Raw genomic sequence first — 22,157 nt, 5'->3', positions numbered from 1 at the left:
TTTGACTTACCAGGCAGCAGCAGTGGCCCACCAGCCAATGTGTAATATGTCCGCTATTGATGGCTAGAAAATATAACAAAAAATCACTGCATTAATCTACTCTGAGTGTCTCTTGGAGAGGTAGTGGTGACTTGGGTGTTACTAACCACGTATGCTGAGCGATGCCCTGCTCCTTGTTTTGGTGCAGCACCAGGCTCACACACTGATTGATAATCGTAAGATTTGTTAAAAGCATAGACTGATATATTAACCAGATGTTTCATCAAACTTGGATCAATCTCTCCAAAAAATCTTCCAATCTAACACAGAAAAAAAAGAAAGTTTCAAATTAAAGTCAAATATTAACACCTCATCAGTACAATGAAAAATAAATAATACAAAGAACTGTGTACTAAAACCACTCAGGAGCTTTAAAATAAAAGCAAGTAATAAACCAGGATATGACACTCTGGATGAACACAAACGAGCTTAGGTGTTCTTATTACTCAATGGCTCTGTGCGATATTTGTGCAAGGAATATATAATTTACTCAGCTTTAAGGATACAATCAAATGCCTCCTGGGGACAAGAAATGTAGCATAAATTTAAAAAATGAATGGGGCTTAGGAACATAAGAAATTTGTAGGGGCTGTACTGAACTGGAGTGAGTTCCATCTGCAGGGACAACCTCTAGGGTAACCCTGGAGTATTAATCTAGAGTTTAATCCTAAATTCCAGCCCATAAACATTGTAGATTCAGAAATAACATTAGTTGGCAACAAATTCTACTTTGTTAAAAAAACTGTGTGAACCAAATAGCCTATGTGCTGCTGATTTGCAAATTTGGAAGTAGAAAGTTCACCTGTTTCACACCAGTCACATGTTAAGTTAGACGTTATCAATTGATAAATACTTAATATATGGAAATGTTCTAAATTTCTGAGAGATCAAAAAAATGTTTACACCATGCTAAGATCCTTAGCGATATGTTTAAATTACTGTGAGTACTAGAAAGTAAGCTTAACTAACATAAGAAAACCTAGATTTAGAATTAATTTCTTAATGATTTATATCATATTAAGCACTTTAGAATTTATAAGAAAAATAAAACTAGTCATCAATTTCTATTATGGTATGGAGGAGTTTTGTAATGTTGATCGAGAAATATACTTTGGAACCTTAGTTCTTTCCTCTTTAGATACATACCTGGTTAGTATAATCATCATGATTTGCCATTAAAAGAAATCCACCATCATCGAGAATCACACAGTCCATTACCTATTAAAATAATAGTAGCAGTGAACCCATTTTTTAGGAAGGTTAGAAGGTTACTTTATCAGTACTCCATTATATATTTAGATGATTATAACAACAACAGGAGAAAAATTCAAATCGCTATGTATTCTCTTGAACATATATGCTCAAGAGATTCTGATGAAATAAATTAAGGGCAAATATAGGTTCATATCAGTCCGTCAGGGCTTGGTATTCTACCACAATCCCTCCTGTCAGCTCAGTCTTAACAAATCTTAAGAACAAATCAGAAGTATTCTTTTTGCCACCCCAAAGTCATCTGAAGGAGCCAGTAAATTGGATAGATCAAAATATTTAATAATGTACAATTATTTTAAGCACATATTTAGGATCTCACAAAGAACATTTTTAAATGAGTTTTAGTCACTATGCTTAACAAACTTAAAAAAAAAAACAAACAGAAGCCTGAGGATATTTTTTACTATGTTATATTAAAAGTAGTTGGTTGAATGATTTTAGATTAAAAATAGCAAAACAAGAAATGCCTGTGACTAAGAAAAAACATTAATCCTGAAATATAGAATAAAATCCCACCTAGTTTAAATCATGTTTAAATGCAGAAATCAATTTAATAAATTTTATTTTATAAAAATCACAATTTAAATCATAGTTTTCAGAGTTGGGGACATATGCATGCATTCCATTTTCCTACTACTGTGAAGGCAGCTTGCTAATAACCTTTGCTCTAAAAACATAGTTTTCATAATATATGTTTACAAAGACTCTGTAAAATGGACAAAATAAAAAATTAATTGTTATTGGCATATAATTTTGATGACTGCAAGTGATAAGATGAAATAAACCCCTTGCTTCCATTGGAAATATACACATGCAGATAAGATGACTAGAAGAGTGGAATTCATCCTTCCTTGTTCAGTATAGGAATAATTTATCTAGTATCCTTCTTCAAGTGTCTTCAGCATTTAACAAAGAAAGGCCACATTTGCTCTTGCAATCTCTCAAACAGAAATAAAATAGAAGACAATGGAAAATCCCAGTCCATTTCAGTGGAACTTTATAATAAATTATCTAATTCCTAGGTTTACTTAAAAAGCACTTCTCATTATTGTAAATGCGGTGTTGGGCAAATTCAGAGAAAGTGCAGAAGCCGAGGGAGGACTGCTTTGCTAACTAACAAGTCCACTTCAGTTAGAAACTCCCCATCCAGGGACAGAGGTGAAGATGACTGTGTACAGAAGAATCTAACACAATTGAGATAGAAGAGAATACAGTCCATATTGATATGGCTTTATTACAATTTTCTATAATAAATTAACCTCTTTAGTTAATGTTTTAAAAAACAGATGCATTTAGCCCTGGCTGGCGTAGCTCAGTAGATTGAGCGCAGGCTGCGAACCAAAGTGTTGTGGGTTCCATTCCCAGTCAGGGCACATGCCTGGGTTGCAGGACATGGCCCCCAGCAACTGCACATTGATGTTTTTCTCTCTCCCTCTTTCTCCCTCCCTTCCCTCTCTAAAAATAAATAAATAAAATCTTAAAAAAAAAAGATGCATTTAAAGTCAGGCATTAAAAGCATTTAGTTCAAATTCTTACCTATAAATTAGTTCACAACTCCAAAGAATAATGTTTTAGCATTTGGTTAAAATTCCCTGCATTGTTTTTTATTACAAAATCTTAGCAAGAGTAATAAGAAAAAACATAGTTAAAATTTTTATTTTAAAGTTTTGTCTTACATCACTGTTTCTTTTGCAGTCACAAACTGGACCAGCACACTGAAAGACAAAATACAATTATCACCTCATGTTTTAAAATTGAATTTTAATTATTTCATATTATTACTATTTTCCAATTATAAATCAGAATAATTTATCTAGTATAAAGTAAGATTAAATATTGGTCTAGTCCATAATAAAAAAAGATAATTACTTCATCTTTAAAATTAGAAAATAACAATTAATAGATATGTACACTAGCATTTTAAATTATAACATTGAAATATTTTTCTTTTTATATTTATTACTTGATTAAAAAACACCATGTTTAAAAAATAGCAATTCATAATTCTATTTCAATGTAGTGGCACTTAAAGTTTCTTTTGCCAGTGTCTGTATAAGATTTTACTTTTAATTTTCTTATTTACATTTGAGGTTATTAAATATATAGCAAAGTAATATATTTAAAAAATTATCTTACCGGATCCCTGATTGATGTTTTGGTGAAGTTCTCTATCCAGGAATTTACATCAATTTTAATTCCAACAACTGAAAAATTATGTAAAAGAAAAATTGACAAATACATTTAAAAAATGTAGCTTAGATTCTCAGATATTTATTTATCCTCTCATATTTGAAAATTCCTGAATAGGCAAATTAAGTTTCTTGAGATTAAAAAGAAAAATCAATTTAATTTTAGTAATACATTGAGAAGTTGACTTGAACTAATTTAAAAAACTGCAGTTTATATCCACAACACAGTATTCATTTGCCACAACCTGGACAATTAACTAATAAAGACAGTAAGCTAAAAATAAGTGATAGTTTAGGAATTGCCTTACAAATACAAGGTCCCTAAGCCCGCCAATGCATGCAATAGGTGCTTAGGAAATGTGTGTTGAAGACTGAATAGATGAGAAAATGGGAAGATGAGTGGGTGGGAGTGGAAGAATGAATGAGTGTCTGAGAGAGTAACTAAGTAAATAAAAGCAATTGAGAGAATGAAGGACGGGGTGAATTGGTTACTGAGTGATGGAGTGAATCAACCTATGTAGTGGAACCAAAGAGGGATAAAACTGCCCTCAGGAGAAGGAAGGCAATGTACCTACCTTCTACAGGTGGCCTAACACACTTTCTTTGAAAAAAGTCAAATACTGAATCATACAATAGGAAAAATGTAACTGTGACTTTATTGTATCTACTTATTCTGGCCTACTTCCAATTCCCACTGATGCTCAGTTTTACAAATTGTTTAGTTTTCTTGTTTAGTTTTATTTTAGCAAAAGGTCACTTTCTATCTATTTTATTGGAAGCTTTTTAAAAATAGATCTCTGATACCTTTTAATAGACATGGTATAAATATGGCATAATGTATTTATCTTTTCCCCCAATGATGGAATCTAAACATTCTGTGTTCACATCATTATGAATATTCGTGTATTATTCATGTGGCCATGTATTGTTTTGCATATTTGAAAGTGTCTTTCAGGTTGAACTTGTAGTGTGGGATTGATAGGTGAATCCAGCATTTAGAATTTTGATATGAAATTAAATTGATTCCAAAAACTTGTGTAAACATTGCATAAATGTACAAACTTCTTTGAAAATTCCTCACCTCTATATATCATCCATTTTATTTTATCCCTAATCCAAGGAAATTTTTATTTTATTTTTTTATTTTATTTTTAAAAATTTGCCTCTTTGACTTTATTTTTGGTTGAAACATTTTGATGGCTTTCCTGATAAGCACTGATGATTTTTAATATAAATATTAGGTCACAATTAATTTTGGTCATGTATATATATATGATATATATATATGCTCACCTGCAGGTTTAAGAAGTGTTCCTTCGATAGATATTTCTACAGCTTTGCTTACCATAATGCCTGATTCATAAGCACCAGGTCCGCTTTCTAAAAAAAATGGAAAAGAGACCTGTCTAGATAAATCAAATAATATTGAATTTCCTTAAACAGGTAATGATTCTAGTAAAGATATATGGTATGTACCAAGTAATTGGAGTATCCATGACATGATTTACATTAATTAACTTTGGGATGTGAATTATTCAGCTTGGCTGCATCTATTGCACAATATAATGGGTGCATGCCAAATCTCTGCTTCATGACATTTGCTAAAGTATTAGGAAGGCAGCTGAAATGGAAAGATTGATCATAGATTCCCCAAACCTGTATTTGTATTTTAGAAGATATATGTCCCTGGACGAAACTCTGAAGTTTTCTAAACTTCAATTTTCCCATGAATGAAAATGAGGAAAAATAGTACCTATACCCAGATAGGTTGAGTAATTAAATAAAAAATTTTGGGGGAAATAACAAAATAAAATATTTTAAAATATATCTATTATTAATTTCTATAAAAATATATTTAATAAATTGATTTAACTGGAAGAAACTGATTAATTACATTTTTAAACACTCATTAAACATTTTTCAACATATTTTCACTTTGTGAAATGAGGCATTATCTACATGTGTTTCCATCTATCATGCATACCTTCAGATAAGCTGTCTCTATGTGACTGAGTAACTGTTTCCTGGATATGAATTTTACCTCCTCAATTAACTAGATGTTCCTGTCTTTTCAACGTCAGTATGTAGTGCACACTTAGTAATGACCATTCTGAGCAATTAACTTACAATATATTGTTTTGGGGGAATGCAGGTAGTAGCAAGAATTTATGTTTTAAAAATTGAAAACACTAAATGCCAAAGTAATACTTACTGTTAAAGTAGGGGGCAGTGAATATGTAGTTATCATTATCAAGACTCCTTTTGTAGAAGCTGTCTTCATATGTTTCTGGGTTTTCTTGCCAATTTTCTCCAGCCCTGAGGAGGAAATGGCTCATCATTTCTATTTTTTAATCTAGCTGATAACCTAATTTTCTCTTTGTAGACAAAACTGAAATTTACAGATATGTCTAAGAAATTTAGAGGTGATTGATCAGGTAAATGATACTCAGTACTAAGCAATATATCAATTATATAAAGGGTCAGAAAAAGCTGACTCTTGGTATTACTTTGCCATTACTTTACTAACTAGGTAATTCTGGTCAAATGAGTTAGTTGGTCAATTAATATTAATAATCCTGCACAGCCCACATTACAGACTATTCTGAAGATAAACAGAGATAAGGTCCATGGTCCATTGAAGAACAGTGAAAACAATGAAATGCTATACAGAGATAGCATATAGGCTATAACCATTATGTTCATTAACTATGTTAGTTAGTGTCTACAAAGAAAAAAAATATTTTAAAATCTTATATAGTATATGTGATAAGCAAATACATCACTGAAGAACATATAATAGCATTTAAAAAAATAAAATATTTTAATAATGTAAGTACTTTCAACAGTGACTCCAATTTTATCTGGGAAGAATGATCAGTTTCTCTAAAGAATGGCTTCCTTACAATGTATGGATTCTTACAGTAATCTTTAGTAATGTACTTATTTGAACTTACTCTTTGGGATAAACTCTGGTAATCCCACCATCAGTCACAACAAACCGTGCTTTCACTCCCTTGCTGGAACAGAGGACAGAAGGAAATATTTTATTCAATTTATTCTTTCTAAGGTATTAATTTAGGTGTTGCTGATACAAGGAAAAATAAAACAAATTCCTAAAATATAGAAAGCCAGAGTAAATATATCAATAGGTGCATTTTCATTTCACTAGTTAAAATATCTAAGAAATAAGTACTTGAAGGAAGGATGCTTAAGGAAGTCATCTCATCATAGGAAATAATAATTCAGCTGAATTTTGAAGATGGAATAGGAGTTAACAGGAATGACAGTAAAAGCAGTAATATATCACATGTAGAGCAAAGAGCATGTGTAAGAGAAAGCTAGTGAAGATGATTGTGTTTGGTATGATAAAAGCATAATGCACAAGGCAAGAAAGAGGAGGAAGTAAAGTTTCAAGTGCAAGCATCTTAAGAATGGTCAGCTCATGAATGATGTTGAAATCCATGCTGGAGAGAATCACCTTTAGCTTGGAACTGGAACTGCATTCTGAAAGCAAGACTGGGAAACGTGAGTTGTATGGAGAATAGACAGGGGGCTGTTGTATGTAGAGGAATGGGAAGCACTAAAGGCATTAAAATCAGTTTCTGTAGGTTCTTGGAAATGGAAATTAGGACTTTGAGTATGAAAAAGAGAAGAAAACATTGTTAGAATTAATATTTAGCATTTGGTGATTGACTGGAAGTGGGGTGGAGAAGAGACTGTAGATGAGAACCATAGTCAGATTTCTTGCTTTCTTCACTGGGTTTCTTCACTTGGCTATTAGAAAGCCAAGTGAGCTCTCACTAGAAACTATTTTACCACATATGTTGAAACACACACAAACATGTCTATTCATATTGTAGCGTATACACTACATGTAAAGCTGAGTAGTGGCAGATGTTACTCCAGACACACACCCACAACTGCAAACGCAAGTTGTCAACAACTGCAAAATGATTTTCTTGAGAAATTGTTATTAAAGTTAAATAATGAGACAGCTGTCAGAGATGAGGGGTGTTGTGGAGCTGGGTGAAAAAGGTGAAAAGATTAAGCAAAAAAAAAGCAAACCAAAAAACTTGACACAGACAACAGCTTGGTGATTACTAGAGAGAGGGAAAGGGGAATTGGGGTTGGTAGAAGAGGGTAAAAGGGGGATAAATGATGATGAAGGGAGACTTGACTTGGGGTGATGAACGCACAATATGATATAGACATGATGTATTATAGACGTGTACACTCCAAACCTATATAATTTTATCCAATGTCATCTCAATAAATTCATTAAAAAAGAGAAAAATAGATAAATGATGAATTTTAAATTTGAGACCAATTTCCAGAGATTTCCCAGAAAGATGCTAATGTGAAATGGAGGACATATAATTTTATTAATAAGAACAAATACTTACATGGTTTTCTGCTTACTCCAATAATTTTGGACTAGTTCACTTGTAAAACCTGCATCCAGCAAGACCCGATTAATCAAATCCGTGTTACCTAATACAGAAGAAGAATAGCTTCAATTACATGCACATAATTTTTGAATTAAGATAATGAGATAATATATTATCCATTTCTTAAAACAATTTAGAATAAATAATATTTCTATGAATTTAAAAATACATGAATTTCTGTGCTTTTTACATATTTTTTATCTTGCCTCACATTTTTCAGGTTATGGTACGATTAGTAGTAGAAAAGCCAGTTCTATAAAAGAAGAAACTTATTTTTTTAACTTTATTAAAAAGATAGATAAAATACATCAATAAAGAAACAGTGAGGAAATAGTATTCCTCTTTGATTTTGAAATTTTTGGAGGTTAGTATAGTGATTCCAAACCATCATAATTTCATAGGCAATTTTATGTATAAATATCAAACTACTTAACCATATATTTTTGTTTGTTTATGCCAAGGAACATAAGTTACCACAGACCTCCCTTATTCCAAGACTGGCATTTGGAGTCTACTGATAGGGTCTTGGTGAAAGTTCAAGCTCAAATTCAAAGGTAATGAAGTAGATATACATGATGAGAACCAAGGGTAAAATTAATACATATTTATAAAACACTTTACCTTCATCCTGTTATTCTGGCTCCTCTGCTCTAAGTCCATAAAGTTCTGAATAAACTGTAAGTACTCCCTGAATCTTCACATTTATAATAAAATTTCATTTTATTTAGATAAGGAATATATGGTTTTACTTAATATCCTATAACTACAAGAGGTAGGGATAAAATAGGCTGGAAATATTTGGATTGGTTTTAATTATTTTAATTTAATGTATCTTTCACCCAGGATTAAAGGATAAATATAATCCATATTTTAGACTTGATTTCAACTCATTTTAGGAACTATCTTTTTTTTATTATATTATTTTAGAAAGAGCATCAATTTAAAAAGTAGCCCATTTGGAAAGTGAATGCAATAATGTAGCTGTCTCCAATCCTTTCAGGTAAAACAAACAAAAAAATGAGACCATTACTGTAATTTGTAATATAACCAAAGTTGTAAATAATTTCATAATTTCATTTGTATTTCCATTATCCTGTAAATCTAAAATGTATCTTGAAGTATGTCCCCTGCAGCTAATTATACACAATATGTAAACAGATTAATAGTATTAATCTTTACCATTTTACATACACACACAATCTCATTTTCACATTAGTTCAAAATGAAGAAAAATATGAGAAGACAACCACTCTATATTGTGAATATTTAGGTAGGTTAATAAATTATCTTCAATAACTGTAATTGAAATTTTTCTGATGGATTAAATACTTTTATAAAGCAAAATTACTCCTGACTGTACCCATTAAAAAAAAAAACTATTTAGATCAGTTAAATTGCAATCACTGATAGTATTTTTAAAGTTCTTTTACATATTTCTTTTTTTAAAAGATTTTATTTATTTTATTTATTTTTAGAGAGGGAAGGGAAGGAGAAAGAGAGAGAGAGAGAGAGAAAAACATCAATGTGCAGTTGCTGGGGGCCGTGGTCTGCAACCCAGGTATGTGTCCTGACCGGGAATCGAACCTGTGACACTTTGGTTTGCAGCCCACGCTTACTCCACTGAGCTACACCAGCCAGGGCAGTTTTATATATTTTTTGAAACCGTGATGTAAAATATGACTGAGGAAAATCTATAACAACCCAAGGAAAATATAAATTATTTTATAGCTATTAGCTACTTTTTATAATTAAAAATCCAATAAAATTTCAACTCTTTACATGGTTATATAATTACCTCTAACATTTCTTATTGGATCAGAGGGGAGGCAGGTAAAGGTGAGTGAAATGGAGAGAGAGATTGCAGAACAGACAAGAGTATGGATATTAGTCCTATTATACTAAATGTATTTTGTTTAAACATATTCATACTTTCCTAGGATCTACAGATATACAGTTAAAGAATAATTCAGTAATATTATTTCAGTTCTGTCTTGGGAATGCCTATTATGAACAGAAATAAACAGTAATGTAAAATAACACTGAAAGGCTCTGTCTCAGTCAGGGTGAGTGCACACTGAGTGGAGAGAGATGGAATCACTAATACTCAGGCATGATCGATGTAGACTTCATCTCTCAAGACAGGTTTTCAGAGTAGCTAATTGTTCTTAGAGGTGATGGTTATTTCTTTTTATGAGCTAAATTTAAATTTGAGAGATGGCTGTAAGGATGAATTTTCACTGTATTACTGAGAAAGTGGTTTGTTTAACTGATAGAAAGGGAATTAGTTTTTTTTTTTTTTAAAGGAAGAGAGAAGGGGAGGAGGAAGAGATAGAGGAAGAAGGAGTAGGGATGAACAGAAAGTCAATTATGTATACTTTTTAAAAAGCTTATATTTACTAAGGTAAATTATTTTTGCCATACATCTGGTTTTCCTTTGTTACTTTCCATTTGCATCACATTTTCCCTGATAGTGCTTTTATAAAACAATTTTAGAAAAGCTAAGATTTGAAAATGTTTTAAAAGCTAAGAACCCATACATGTCTATGAAGTTTTATAGTATGAATAATGAAAATTTCTCTGAAAGACACATATAATATTAAAAACTACTAAAATTTCTTTTATTCCAATTAGGTTTACTTCATAAAATAGAAAGTTATAGAAGCATATTTTTAATACACAAAGTTAACGGTGATCAAAATAAAATGTTAGTAAGAAAACAAAGCATTAAGTAATATATCTTCATATTTTATTTTTATTCTATTCATATTAAACTCATTATATAAATTGGAAGCTATATAAATTGATGAAAATGGGTTATATCTTTGTTTTCCTTTGAACAATGTGAAGAACAATGTTCAATGCAAGAACAATGTGAAGGTGGGAGGTGGGGATGGCTGGGGTGGGGGGGGGAATGGTGGGGGAAAATGGAGATAACTGTACTTGAACAACAATAAAAAAAAAGAGAGAAAAAAAGAAAAAACTTCAAAAGATCATTCAAAATTAAGCTTCTTAAATTTGATAGGAAATTTTTTCTGTTTATATTTAAACATTTGCAAGTATCTATTACCTGGCTTTGAAATATTTCACTTAATAATGTAATAAAATTTCTTTACTAGGGCTTTATTTTCTTATCCTTTACCATAAAAATTTTATAAAGTAACTAAATAAACCATCATAACAACAAACTAACTTGAACCAGGATTTGACCACTTTGGCTATAACCACAGTGAAACAATTATGGTGAATGAATGCATACTTACAAGATGGATTGTTTGGAGTTTTTCTATCAATAAACTCATTGAAATTTAAAAGAAATTCGGTGTTATTATCTGATATTTTAAGGTCATTGCAGTAATCTCTGAAAAAATATTTGAAGACATTGGGTATTAATATCAAAACATTAAAAAATGTACACAGAAATTATAGTAACCCTTTTTTTTACTTAGCTATATGACTTTGCAAGTCATTGATCTTCTTGTTACCTCCACTTCCTCATTTCTACATCAAAACAACACTTTCACAATAAGTGGTATTATAGGTGATATATATTAAGCACTTGACTTCTGTATAGTACATGATCAATAAATGTTAGTTTTTGTTATTCTTATTGCATTATTATCAATGTAAGTTGTAGGTTTGCAGTTTTCATATAGAAATTAACTGAGAAATTAAAAAATATTCATTTTCACTAATTTCATAATAAACTCATTATGTTAACATTTTATTAGAAAGTACTGTATTTAAAAAAATAAACCAATTTAAAAAATGGAACTGATTTACCTATCTACAAATACCTAATTCCTAACTTAAGAAAAGACAAGCATGCCTCTGCATTCAATCAACTCAAGATTTTGTTTTGGTACATGAAACAAAAAATGTTCTGATACAGATTTGCATATGGAAAAGAGAGGATTATTTAATAGTCCTTTAAGATAATTGTCTATTCTTCTTCTCTAATCCTCAACTGAGGATTTGTTTATTGATCTTAGAGAGAAAGGAAGGGGGGTTGGGAGAGAGAGAAGAAAGAGACAGAGCGGGAGAGAGAGAGAGAGACATAGAGAGAGAGAGAGACATGAGAAACACTGATTGGTTGCTTCCTGTAAGTCCCCTGACCAGGGATAGAATTCACAACATTTTGGTGTATGGGATGATGCTCCAACCGAGTCATCAGGCTAGGGCTATGTCTATGTTTTTTCTTTTTTTTTAAGAGTTGTAATACTGAATTTGAAACAATGTCAATGAACTTTTTGTACTGTTTTATTAAAACTGAATACACTATCTTATACTTTTGAATGAATCATTTTGCATCTATGATTTTTAACATAGTTGGTTATTTGGAAAATATGAGTTATGCAAGTCTTCCATGATGACACATTGTATTATACAATACTGACAATGCACATTCATTAATATCATCACTGATTTCAACAAACAGGTCTAAATATTAGGATGTTCACAGTAACAAATACAAGTTTCCCAAAATTCTTATTTAAAAGCTCAGGTTTTGTCATTGGCAACAAACACTCTGTTATCTCCTTCAAAGTAAAAATCTCATTTGATTGATTTTTGAGAAAACATCTTCCTAATATTCAAGTCATTCTTCAAGTAAAATGATATTTCATGAAAAAAGAACCTATTTCAGCTCTTAATTCAAACAGACACGTGTTTTCCTTTGAGACAGCCAAGTTACTCTGATACACTACAGAATTTGCATCTTCATTGCACAATGTTAAAAGATATTTTCAAGGGTAAAACTTCAATAAAATTAATAATCTTCACTGCTTCAATCAAGGATATATTAAAGTACAACTGCCTTTCCCTCGATCCAGGCACCTGGCAATGAAAACTGCAATGGCACTTAAGTGCTACCACCTTAATTCCTGTTAAAGTGACAGCTCACCATTGCTCTTGTGCCATCAATGCAAATGAGAATATGATGAAACAGATGGACATCATGACAGTGTTAGAAAAATAGCTTTGACCTAGTGGATTCTCTGAAAGGGTCTCTGGAACCCACAGGATTCGAGAACCAGACTTTGAGAACTGTTGTCCTAAGGAGTTTTAGAAGTGCAGAATAAATATAAAGCAACATAAATGTAGGATCGCAGTTGTAATTAGTTTGATACAACCAACAGATTAGATAATCAAATATTCAAGACAAAAATTCAATTAAGTAGTAGTCATTTTCAGATGCAAATTCATTATCTAAATACAAAATCTCAGAGGGGAGTAGAAAGAATGTCAGAACATCAAAAACAAAACAAAACAAAACAAACAAAAACTTTGTGGTTCATGAAAAATTTTAGTTTAGAAAGTCAAGGTTGAGAAAGCTTACATGATTTGTACTCATTTTATTATTTGTCAGAGCAGAAAGTGGCTTCCAACAATGCTAGGCTATTCTGGAAATCACACTAGCCTAGTAGTCAAAGGCCAACATACTGAATTTTGGTGTCACAAAATTGGAAGCTGAAAGCAAGGTACTAGAAGAACTAAGTAAAATGTTGCAAATAATAATTAACAACCCATTTTAGAATTCTGAGTTATTATTAAAAAGCATTTCTATAATTATATTTTATATTTGCTCAATTAATCCTACAAACCACTTTATCAGAAAGTATTTACTATTTTAAAAGTAAAGGTAATATTTTAAAGGTAAAATCTGAAAGGAAACTGAGATTCAAAGATGTAAAAATATTTATTACCCAAAGGTATGTAACTAGCAAAACTCAAGCGCTGAGGAGAAGCCAAGTCCTTGCATCCCTAATTAGTAGTATGTTTTAACCATATCAAGGGCTTTGAACTTTCACTCTGGGCCCTTCTGCTATTGCCAAGCTCCAGGCCAAAAGGAACTTTGACCTTTTCCAACAGGAGGCTTTTAGTGTTGTGAGCAATGATTTAGACAAAGTCTTTTTTATTTTTTCCTTGCTGGTTGACTCATGCTCCATTTTGAAGCAGTCTAAAGATAGCTGGAGGGAAAGGACAGTGAGGACCAGATGGGGGTGGGAAAACTGGGGGCAAGAAACAGGGTTGGAAAGAGACTTTGCTTGATGTGATGGAGCATGATGCAGTGTGCAGATGATATTTGTTGAGTCGTACACTTGAAACCTGTATAATTTTGTGACCCAATGACACCCCAATGAATTCAATATAAAATAACAACATCATTAACCTTCAAGATATTAGTGATTACTTCTGATTACAGTAAACATCACCCTGTCAAATAATAGTCTGACGTTTACTGATAACAAAAGCCAAAAAGTGTTGAAAGCACCCTTAAGTAGAGCTCTTGAATTAGGATGGGAACAAAAGTGAAAGGATTTTAAAAATGAATTATGTGAGTAAACACTGAATGTTGTGTTAGTGGATGACTTCTCTAATAATAAGAATGATGGAGAAGGACCACAGAAAATTACCCAACATGCGGAGTGTGGTGCCTGTTCTCCAGGAAGTAAGTAGCAAGAGGCTGATGGATACACAGAAGTAACGCTGCAGAGTGTGGCTGCCAGGGAACGTGAATGTCTTGCACAAGATGGACAACAATGTGAACATTTTACTTAACACATTACATGGTGTGCTTGAGTGTGACATTGTTGTGTTACAGAATTACATGCTTATGATTTTGTCATAAAAAATGGCCATTATTTGTGCCAGGCCCTATATTTGAGAATCAAATATGGGGTTAGAGAGACAGCATTGATGTTGGTTGCCTGGTAGCCGAATGGTTATTCCACAGAGGCCTGGAAGCTTGAATGCTCAAGACAATCACTCTTAGGTTGTTGTCCCAAAGGAACCACACATGACAGGGCGGGCAGAGCAATAGCTGTAGATACCAAAACTGCTAAATAGTTCCCCCAAACATGTGGGAAGACCTGCTGATATACCTTATATGAGGTACTATTTCTCTAAAAGAGATCAATTTTATGCACATTGATCATTATTTCATCTCCTTTAGGAAAATGATCCCTCAGAAAAGTGAATCTGCAGGGTGGAGAAATATTTGCATAGCTCTGAAGGAACAAACCAACTTCAACTTGCTCAAATACCTTCAGGGCCTGAAGGGCCAAAATACGTTTTGGTCACTTTCTGCTTCTGACCAAATGGGCTTTGAAACTTAAAAGAATTTGAAACTATAAGACATTTAGTACTAGAAATCTGGCAAATGAATTATTTCTAGAATACTGAAAATGAGTTTGTTCTCACTGAACTTTAGACTATCACATGTTGTTATGTATCTCTTGTTCTAATTGATCTTTGAAGTGCCTTCTCATTCCTGAATATCCAAGAAAGATAGCTATATTCATCAGTTTTAGACTTCTCATCCCTAAGACTGACTGCATGCTTCCCAAAGGCAGGAATGTTCTGTGCTTCTAAATTCTCATTGTTTTCCTTTTACAGTAGTTTTAAAATTGAGGAAATTGCAAAAACTGATAATCAAGATCAAATAGCTTAATTTATTTAGGAATTAACAAAAATGGTTATATCTTTAAAATTTGCAAACTTTATTCTTTAAATTATTTAAAATAATTGCTTTTTAATCCTCTTTATTAAATAACAATCCTTGCCCTGGATAGTGTGGCTCAGTTGGTTGGAGTCATCCTATAGGCCAGAAGGTCGTGGGTTTGATTCCCCATCAGGGTACATTCCCAGATTGCAGGTTCAGTCCCCAGCCTGGGCACGTATGGGAAGGCAACAAATCAATGCTTCCCTCTTATATGGATGTATCATTCTGTCTCTGTTCCTCTCCTGCCCTTGGCCCCCTACTTCCTCTCTCTCTAAAAGCAATGAAAAAAATGTCCTGGGCTGAGTCTTAAAAAAAAAAGTAAATAACAATCTTTCCTCCTCCCCTTTCTCTTACTATCTCTTACTACAACCAAAATAATAACTTTATTTAGAGCTCATATTTTACCAAAAACTCTGATAAATACATTGCACGCATTATTTCATTTAAAGCTTATACAAACTCTGTGACACAGGCAGTATTGATACAACATCAGCAAATAAAGAAACTGAGGTACAGAGAGTTTGAGTAACACAGCCATAAAAATGAACATCTGGGTAACAGATCCAGGTAGTCTTGCTCTAGAGTTTGCTACACTGTTTCTCATTAATAACAGTGACAAAAATCTATAACTGCTGTCCTATACCACATGGCTTTCTGTGTTTTCTCACCAATTTTTCTTTTTCCCAATTTCCCATCATTTTATTTTCCACAACTCTTTGAATATAAATTCAATACTCACTTTTCCAGGAAAACTTCCTTACAAAGATATTTTACTCATGTACTGCATGTTCTTTTGATATCCATTAGCATTTGTATATTTAATATACATGCTAATATATTAGAGTAATAAGGAAACTGATTCAAATCCCATATTATACATCTCTAAAACTGTTTCCTGATCTTTGAAATGGGATAATGACACTAATTTATTACAGAGTTCTTTTGGGCAGTAGATATAATTATGCATGTAAAGAGCTTAAAACGCATTGAAGTGGGCATTCATAGCTTTGTGCCACAAGTTATAACATCGCTTCCCTTGTTTGGTATTTTTGCTCTTGGCGAAGGAAATACAGGATTCTATGAGGCAGTCAGCAAGGATGTCTAATCCAGTGAACATAGGCAAGATATTATCAGATCAGGGGTTTGAATGTGGGGTGTAGTAAGGGGTGGGGTGTGTCTGAGTATAGTCCAAAATAGAAAAGAAAATTGTGAGTAAAATGAGGTAAGGGATAAAAGCAATCTATTTAGAAACTGAGAAAAGGTCAGTGTGGCTGGAATTTAGAGCAAAGGTTGGCTAACTTTTTCCTGAGAGGTCAGATAGTAAAGTAAATGAATCAGGCTCAGTGGGTTATATAGTGCCTATGCCACAGCTATTCAACTTGGCCATTATAGTGAAAGACAATACATCAGTACATGAGTATGGCTGTGTTCCAATAAAACCATACATATACAACAGCCCAGCAGTCTGGAGGCTGTAATTTGATGGCCCTGATTTACAGCAGAGAGAACCACATTGGTAAACTGGGACCTAGTGACAGGGCATTTGAAAGTCATAATATAAAGGACAGACTATTGTGAGGACAACACTGAACCATTGGTTTGTATTTAGCAGATGAGAAACAATTTATTCACTTTTTGGAAACCCTCTGTGTTACAAAAAGAGACAGGGTTGGGGAAATAAGAGGGAAATGCTGGAGGTGGGGAGATGGGAAGCAACTGTAGTAGCTCAGGAGAGAGAAGGCCTGCTCCCAGACAAAGGCAGCAGCGTCTGACTGACAGACTGGACACTCATAAGGCAAATTCTGTTTGGTAGGACTTAGAGATCAATTAGAAGTTAGATATAAAGCAAAGAGAATAAAGACAACTACCAGGTCTCAAAATTGGGCATTTACTGAGGCAACACAGGAAGAAAAGTTCTCCAAAGAGGACAAATGTTAAGGAGATACTGAATTTGAAGCATGTTGAAATTCCTGCTAGGTTTCCATAAATATGAGTGTAATATTGAAACATGTAGTATAGCTATAAAGTCTGAAAATAAATATATTGTTGTTCCTATACTGTAATCTAATGTCAATAAACCACATGGTATGTCTATTTTGTTTCTAGATGTTATGGCCATCTTGTAGACTGGGAAGGCATCATTCCCAGTTGTAGACATTGGCTAGATGGGTGGTATGTTTGTAGACCCAGAACAAGAGGGGAAGAGAGCCTAAGGCAGCACCCTCGTGGAAGGGATCAGAAGAAAAGAAGCATATGAAACAAAGTGAATATGCACCAGGCAGGGAGGAAGATTTTAGGAGTAGTGTGTCATCAAGCAAGAGGTGGTAAAGAGTGTCAAAGAAGGGTGCGATGAGGAGTATTAAATACTGAAAAATTCAAGCCACAGAAGATGCTTAAGGGCAGAGTCATCCATGAAGCCAAGAATATGCTCTGTTAACACAGATGTCTCAAAAGGTAATATATATTCCCTATTTCTAGAAAGAATAAAAAATTCAGGTTTCCTTATGCAAAAGTAAAATAAAAGAGTAACTTAGACCAGTTTTTATGAGACTTCTTTGAGTTCTTAGAGTAATTTTTTGAGAAGTATAAAATGTGAGAAATTAATAGTACAAGTTCCTGAATCTATTTTCTTCAATAATTTAGTCTAGATCAGCGATTCAACCTGTGTGCTGCAGGAATTTTAAAAACATGCGACACCTGACTATGCAGTCAGGGCACTGACCTCTTTCCTCTTAGATTGTCACATAAAAAATGACAACAGCCAGCACAACGGTAGTCTTCTACTGTGAATGAATCAAAACTATACCATTTTTTTTGGTCAGATTGGCAAAAAAGTGTATCTTTTGGTGTGCTGCAGTATTTTAGTAATTAGTTTGTATGTGTTATGAGATGAAGAAGGTTGCAAATCCTTAATCTAGATGAATAAGAGTTATATTAAGTTGAATATCACATGTGTCCACTAAAGAGTGGGAATCAAACACTAAAAGAATAAAATTTAAAAAAAATAAATACACTTGGATAATTGAATAGAGTTTCAAATAATTACAAGAAAAAAGGAAGTAAAGATAAAAATGCATATTAGGAATAGACAAGGATTTTATGAGGGAGAAATATTATTGGGCAGGAAGAAAAAAAGGTCAATTTTAAAAAGCATGTGCAAAAATGACACTATATAACAACATGTTTTCTCAGAAAGTTGTGTTGGTGTATTAAAAAAATTAATATGATGTTAAGACCTTCTATGAAATATATTCTTATGTGTACATATACACATATATATCTGTACATATCTATTCATATCTATCAGTGTATGTATATATATAAAAACATGTCAAAACATACATAGAGTCTGTATGGTACACACACTCACAAATGCAGTAACACAACTGGTCATTTTTGTTGCATAGTTAGCTGCAACAAAAGCAACACCTACATCTGTCTTGTTCACTATTGTGTCCCCACGTCAGCCACTGCTTAGCACAGGGAGTACCTGGGTGGCTAAGTAAATGAATGAGCAGGGTTGTCTTTCAGTTTTAAAGTTATTGTTCCCTTTGGTTTTATAATTTGGCATGAAATTAACCAAGAGCAGTCTTGACTCCAAGTCAGAGCTGTTATCATTTGTTCAAGCTATAAAAAATTAAAATAAAAAAATAAAATAAGTAAAATAAAATAAAAAAAAACCAACCTGGGTGCTAAGAATGTATATCCATATTCTTCAAAATTATCCGGCTTCAGTGTCTCTGAATCTGCAAAGATAATGTTACAGGGTTAGATAAGAAATCCAGAGCATAGATCCTGAGATTCTATGGCAATAAGAAGGCATTAGAAAGGTAATCTAATAAGAAAAGTTAAAATAGTCTACTTATAACCCAAATCAAAACACATCAATTAATAAAATTTCCTCCATACTTACAGAAATAAAATCAACTTTAATTTTATAATATGGACTAAAAAATTATATTAGAGAAAATGTTACATTTATAATTTTCCCACTTACTAGCTGTACTATAACCACAATAATTGATATGAATGTTACATCAGAGGCATTTTATTTAAAATATCAACATAAAAATTTTTACCAATATTATAGTAAAGAAAATGATTTCAATAAATGCCTTAGTGAATTAATGACATTATTCACGTTAGTATGAATTAGTAAGTGGAAGGATAAAAACAGAAGTATTTGTCTAAGAAAAAACTTGAATGTGAAACAGGTTCTATTTGAAAACACAAGCATGTTTTTTTCCCATTTCTGGACACTAAGATTTGAGTGATCATGGAGGAAAATATAGCAAATGAGAAGCACAAAGGATAATATCCAATAGGGATGGGAAAATCAGTGAAAATGTCAAGTGTACTAAATAGAAAAAAATTGAGCAACGAGAAAATACTTGCCCTTCATTTTGCCCTTTTTTGCTGTCAAAATCCATCAGAAAGAGAAAGCAGGGAAACAAAAAAAAGAGGGTAAAGCAAAAGGGGTCACAAACAATATTTTATTCAATGATTTTCTGGAATAAAAATATTGTGTATAAATCAAAGGTTCATTTATGTACAGCTGTAGTCTGGAAAAGAAGACACATATTTTTGAAAAATAGAAAGTATGACCTGTCAGTTACTACTAGAGCACTCTCTTGTACTGTAGTTATTTCAAGGGTCCATTTTGCAAAGTGTTTAATGCAGGTGCAATACCAATGATGTTAGCCTATAAACAGAAGCATTTACCAATCATCAAAGACCCACCAGTCATCCCCTCATTTATCCACAAAGAACTGGCTCATGCAAAGTTGCTGGTTGTTAAAAGACCATCATATCTTTCAAGTGACCATGATATAACTGTATAAAATACAACAATGCACTATGCACCAGGGCTGCAGAGACAAAAACAGGACTCACATAAAAATGAAACAAATCTAGTTTACTTAAAGTCATATATAAAAGGTATATATAAATATACATATTTTTACTTTATTGTACCAAAAATTTATGTTGTTAGTAATAATTGAGTGATGTGCCAAGGATATGATGGTCATTTTACTTTACTAAATCTAATCACCCAAAACAAAGATTAATGATGACTTGAAATATGCACTAGTGTTAATAATTACTCCACATTCCAAAGGATGCTTAAAAAAGCACCTAACTCATTTGAGTTACTGAGGACATTAATTTGGATTGTGAGAAAAAAGTTAATTGCCAAACAAAGCCAAAAACTGGTGAAATTTAATGTATTCAAACAAAGTAGACCATGTGGAGCGCAATATTACTCTCGCCAAGAGCAACAACAGAAAAACAGAAGAAACAAAGAAAAGGCAAAGCTTTACTAGCACAGTGCCATGAGTAGAGCATGTGAAACAGTTTGCATCAGTTAGCAGACCCTGAACACAACAGCAACAGAGGACACAGCACTGCAATGATTCTATGAGCACAAAGCAAGCAGGGAAGGGTGGTGGGGACTGCCAGTGAGACTGGAGTACCTGCTCATATTCTATCCATGTAGAATATTTCTTGTTCCTTGCATGTTTGGAATGGGTTAGAATCATTGCTGTAGATTTGGTAGTAACAGCTACTAAAATGTGTAAGCCTTGGGTATTCCAAAATCTAGTCAATCTAGTCATCTTTGAACATCTGATACTAGAAGATAACAAATAGACCCTAAAGTTGCTTTCACAGTACTTACATCTGGCCTGAGTTATTGTCTCTTCTATTTTGGCTTTTATATAGTAAAAACTGTAGGTTGGTAATACCAAGGCCAAACTGCAATAGAAACAAGAGAAGCATAAACACAAACAAACAAAAATGAAACATAACTTAAAAAACACGTCAAGTTCATGGAAAATTCAGAAATCTTCCTCATGGGAAGGAAAAGTCATATTACTTCGATAGTAACACATTCAGCTAATAGAGGACTTAATTCTGTCTTGCCGTCCTGAGTCATCCAGTTCTCTACACTGTAGAGGATCAGAAGAGACATATGGAAAATAAACTTCTAAATATGCCCATATATTAGCTGAGGAAGAAATGCCATGGGTACTGTATTTCCAGAAATGTATATTAAAACACTCTGTTGAAAAAGAATAATACTAGGGTATGTTTAAACAAAATAAATAAATTTCATGAATTATATGTAATGTTAAAGTGCTTTGTAGCAAATGTATGCTATTAAAAATTATAAATGTATTATTGTAAGTATATATGTACATAATCATCTGAAATATATTCTTTAAAGATAAGTCCACAGAGTTTGTTAATGGGAAAATTCAAATTCCTTTATAGCACTAAGAAAAATTTCTTGCTCATCCCATTGGTTCTTAACCAAAACTTCAAGTTCATTTATTGTGGATATTCCACAGTACTCGGTAAATTGTTGTCAGGTACAACAGGACATACATCGTGAGCTGAGTACTTTACAAAAGTTGTGGGCTACTCTAAACTTATAAAAGATGTGCAAACTGGAGGAGAGGCCCAGTGCAAATCTTAGACCAAGTTCAGAAAGTTTCAGACATGAGTCTGTTAGACAAACCTGTCTTCAAACGTTATCTTTATGACTAAACAAAATAATGAGCTGACAGGCAGGTAACCTTACTACTCTGAAGTTGCCAATTAATAAATCACATAATGCATTAGAACTGTTAAAAGATGTCAGAATGCTTGAATATTGTGCAATTTCCAATAATACTATGGCATAGATGTAGTTCTTTCACCGTCACA

General features: G+C 32.7%; 1 protein-coding gene across 7 annotated transcripts in view; it reads right to left on the bottom strand.

Moving 5' to 3' along the window:
* Positions 1–22,157, bottom strand: part of CACNA2D1 (calcium voltage-gated channel auxiliary subunit alpha2delta 1) — a 460,101-nt gene that overhangs the window by 26,013 nt on the left and 411,931 nt on the right. For 4 of the 7 annotated variants that reach the window (XM_045827337.1, XM_045827339.1, XM_045827340.1 and 1 more), the window contains 13 exons: positions 21,127–21,203; positions 19,845–19,865; positions 19,135–19,195; positions 11,209–11,306; positions 7,904–7,991; positions 6,455–6,517; positions 5,713–5,816; positions 4,794–4,880; positions 3,448–3,515; positions 2,988–3,026; positions 1,186–1,257; positions 147–299; positions 11–63 (listed from right to left, as the gene is read on the bottom strand). In XM_045827337.1, the coding sequence (XP_045683293.1) occupies positions 11–63; positions 147–299; positions 1,186–1,257; positions 2,988–3,026; positions 3,448–3,515; positions 4,794–4,880; positions 5,713–5,816; positions 6,455–6,517; positions 7,904–7,991; positions 11,209–11,306; positions 19,135–19,195; positions 19,845–19,865; positions 21,127–21,203 (984 nt within the window). The remainder of the gene's footprint in view (positions 1–10; positions 64–146; positions 300–1,185; positions 1,258–2,987; positions 3,027–3,447; positions 3,516–4,793; positions 4,881–5,712; positions 5,817–6,454; positions 6,518–7,903; positions 7,992–11,208; positions 11,307–19,134; positions 19,196–19,844; positions 19,866–21,126; positions 21,204–22,157) is intronic. The other 3 variants (XM_045827338.1, XM_045827341.1, XM_045827342.1) reach the window with 1 other exon arrangement.

Source organism: Phyllostomus hastatus, unplaced genomic scaffold (genome assembly GCF_019186645.2).
Source record: "Phyllostomus hastatus isolate PE091 unplaced genomic scaffold, TTU_PhHast_1.1 phas_scaffold_78, whole genome shotgun sequence".
Classification (NCBI taxonomy): Eukaryota; Metazoa; Chordata; class Mammalia; order Chiroptera; family Phyllostomidae; genus Phyllostomus; species Phyllostomus hastatus.
The sequence above is the reverse complement of the archived record's forward strand: the minus strand, read 5'-3'. Positions and strand labels throughout refer to the sequence as shown.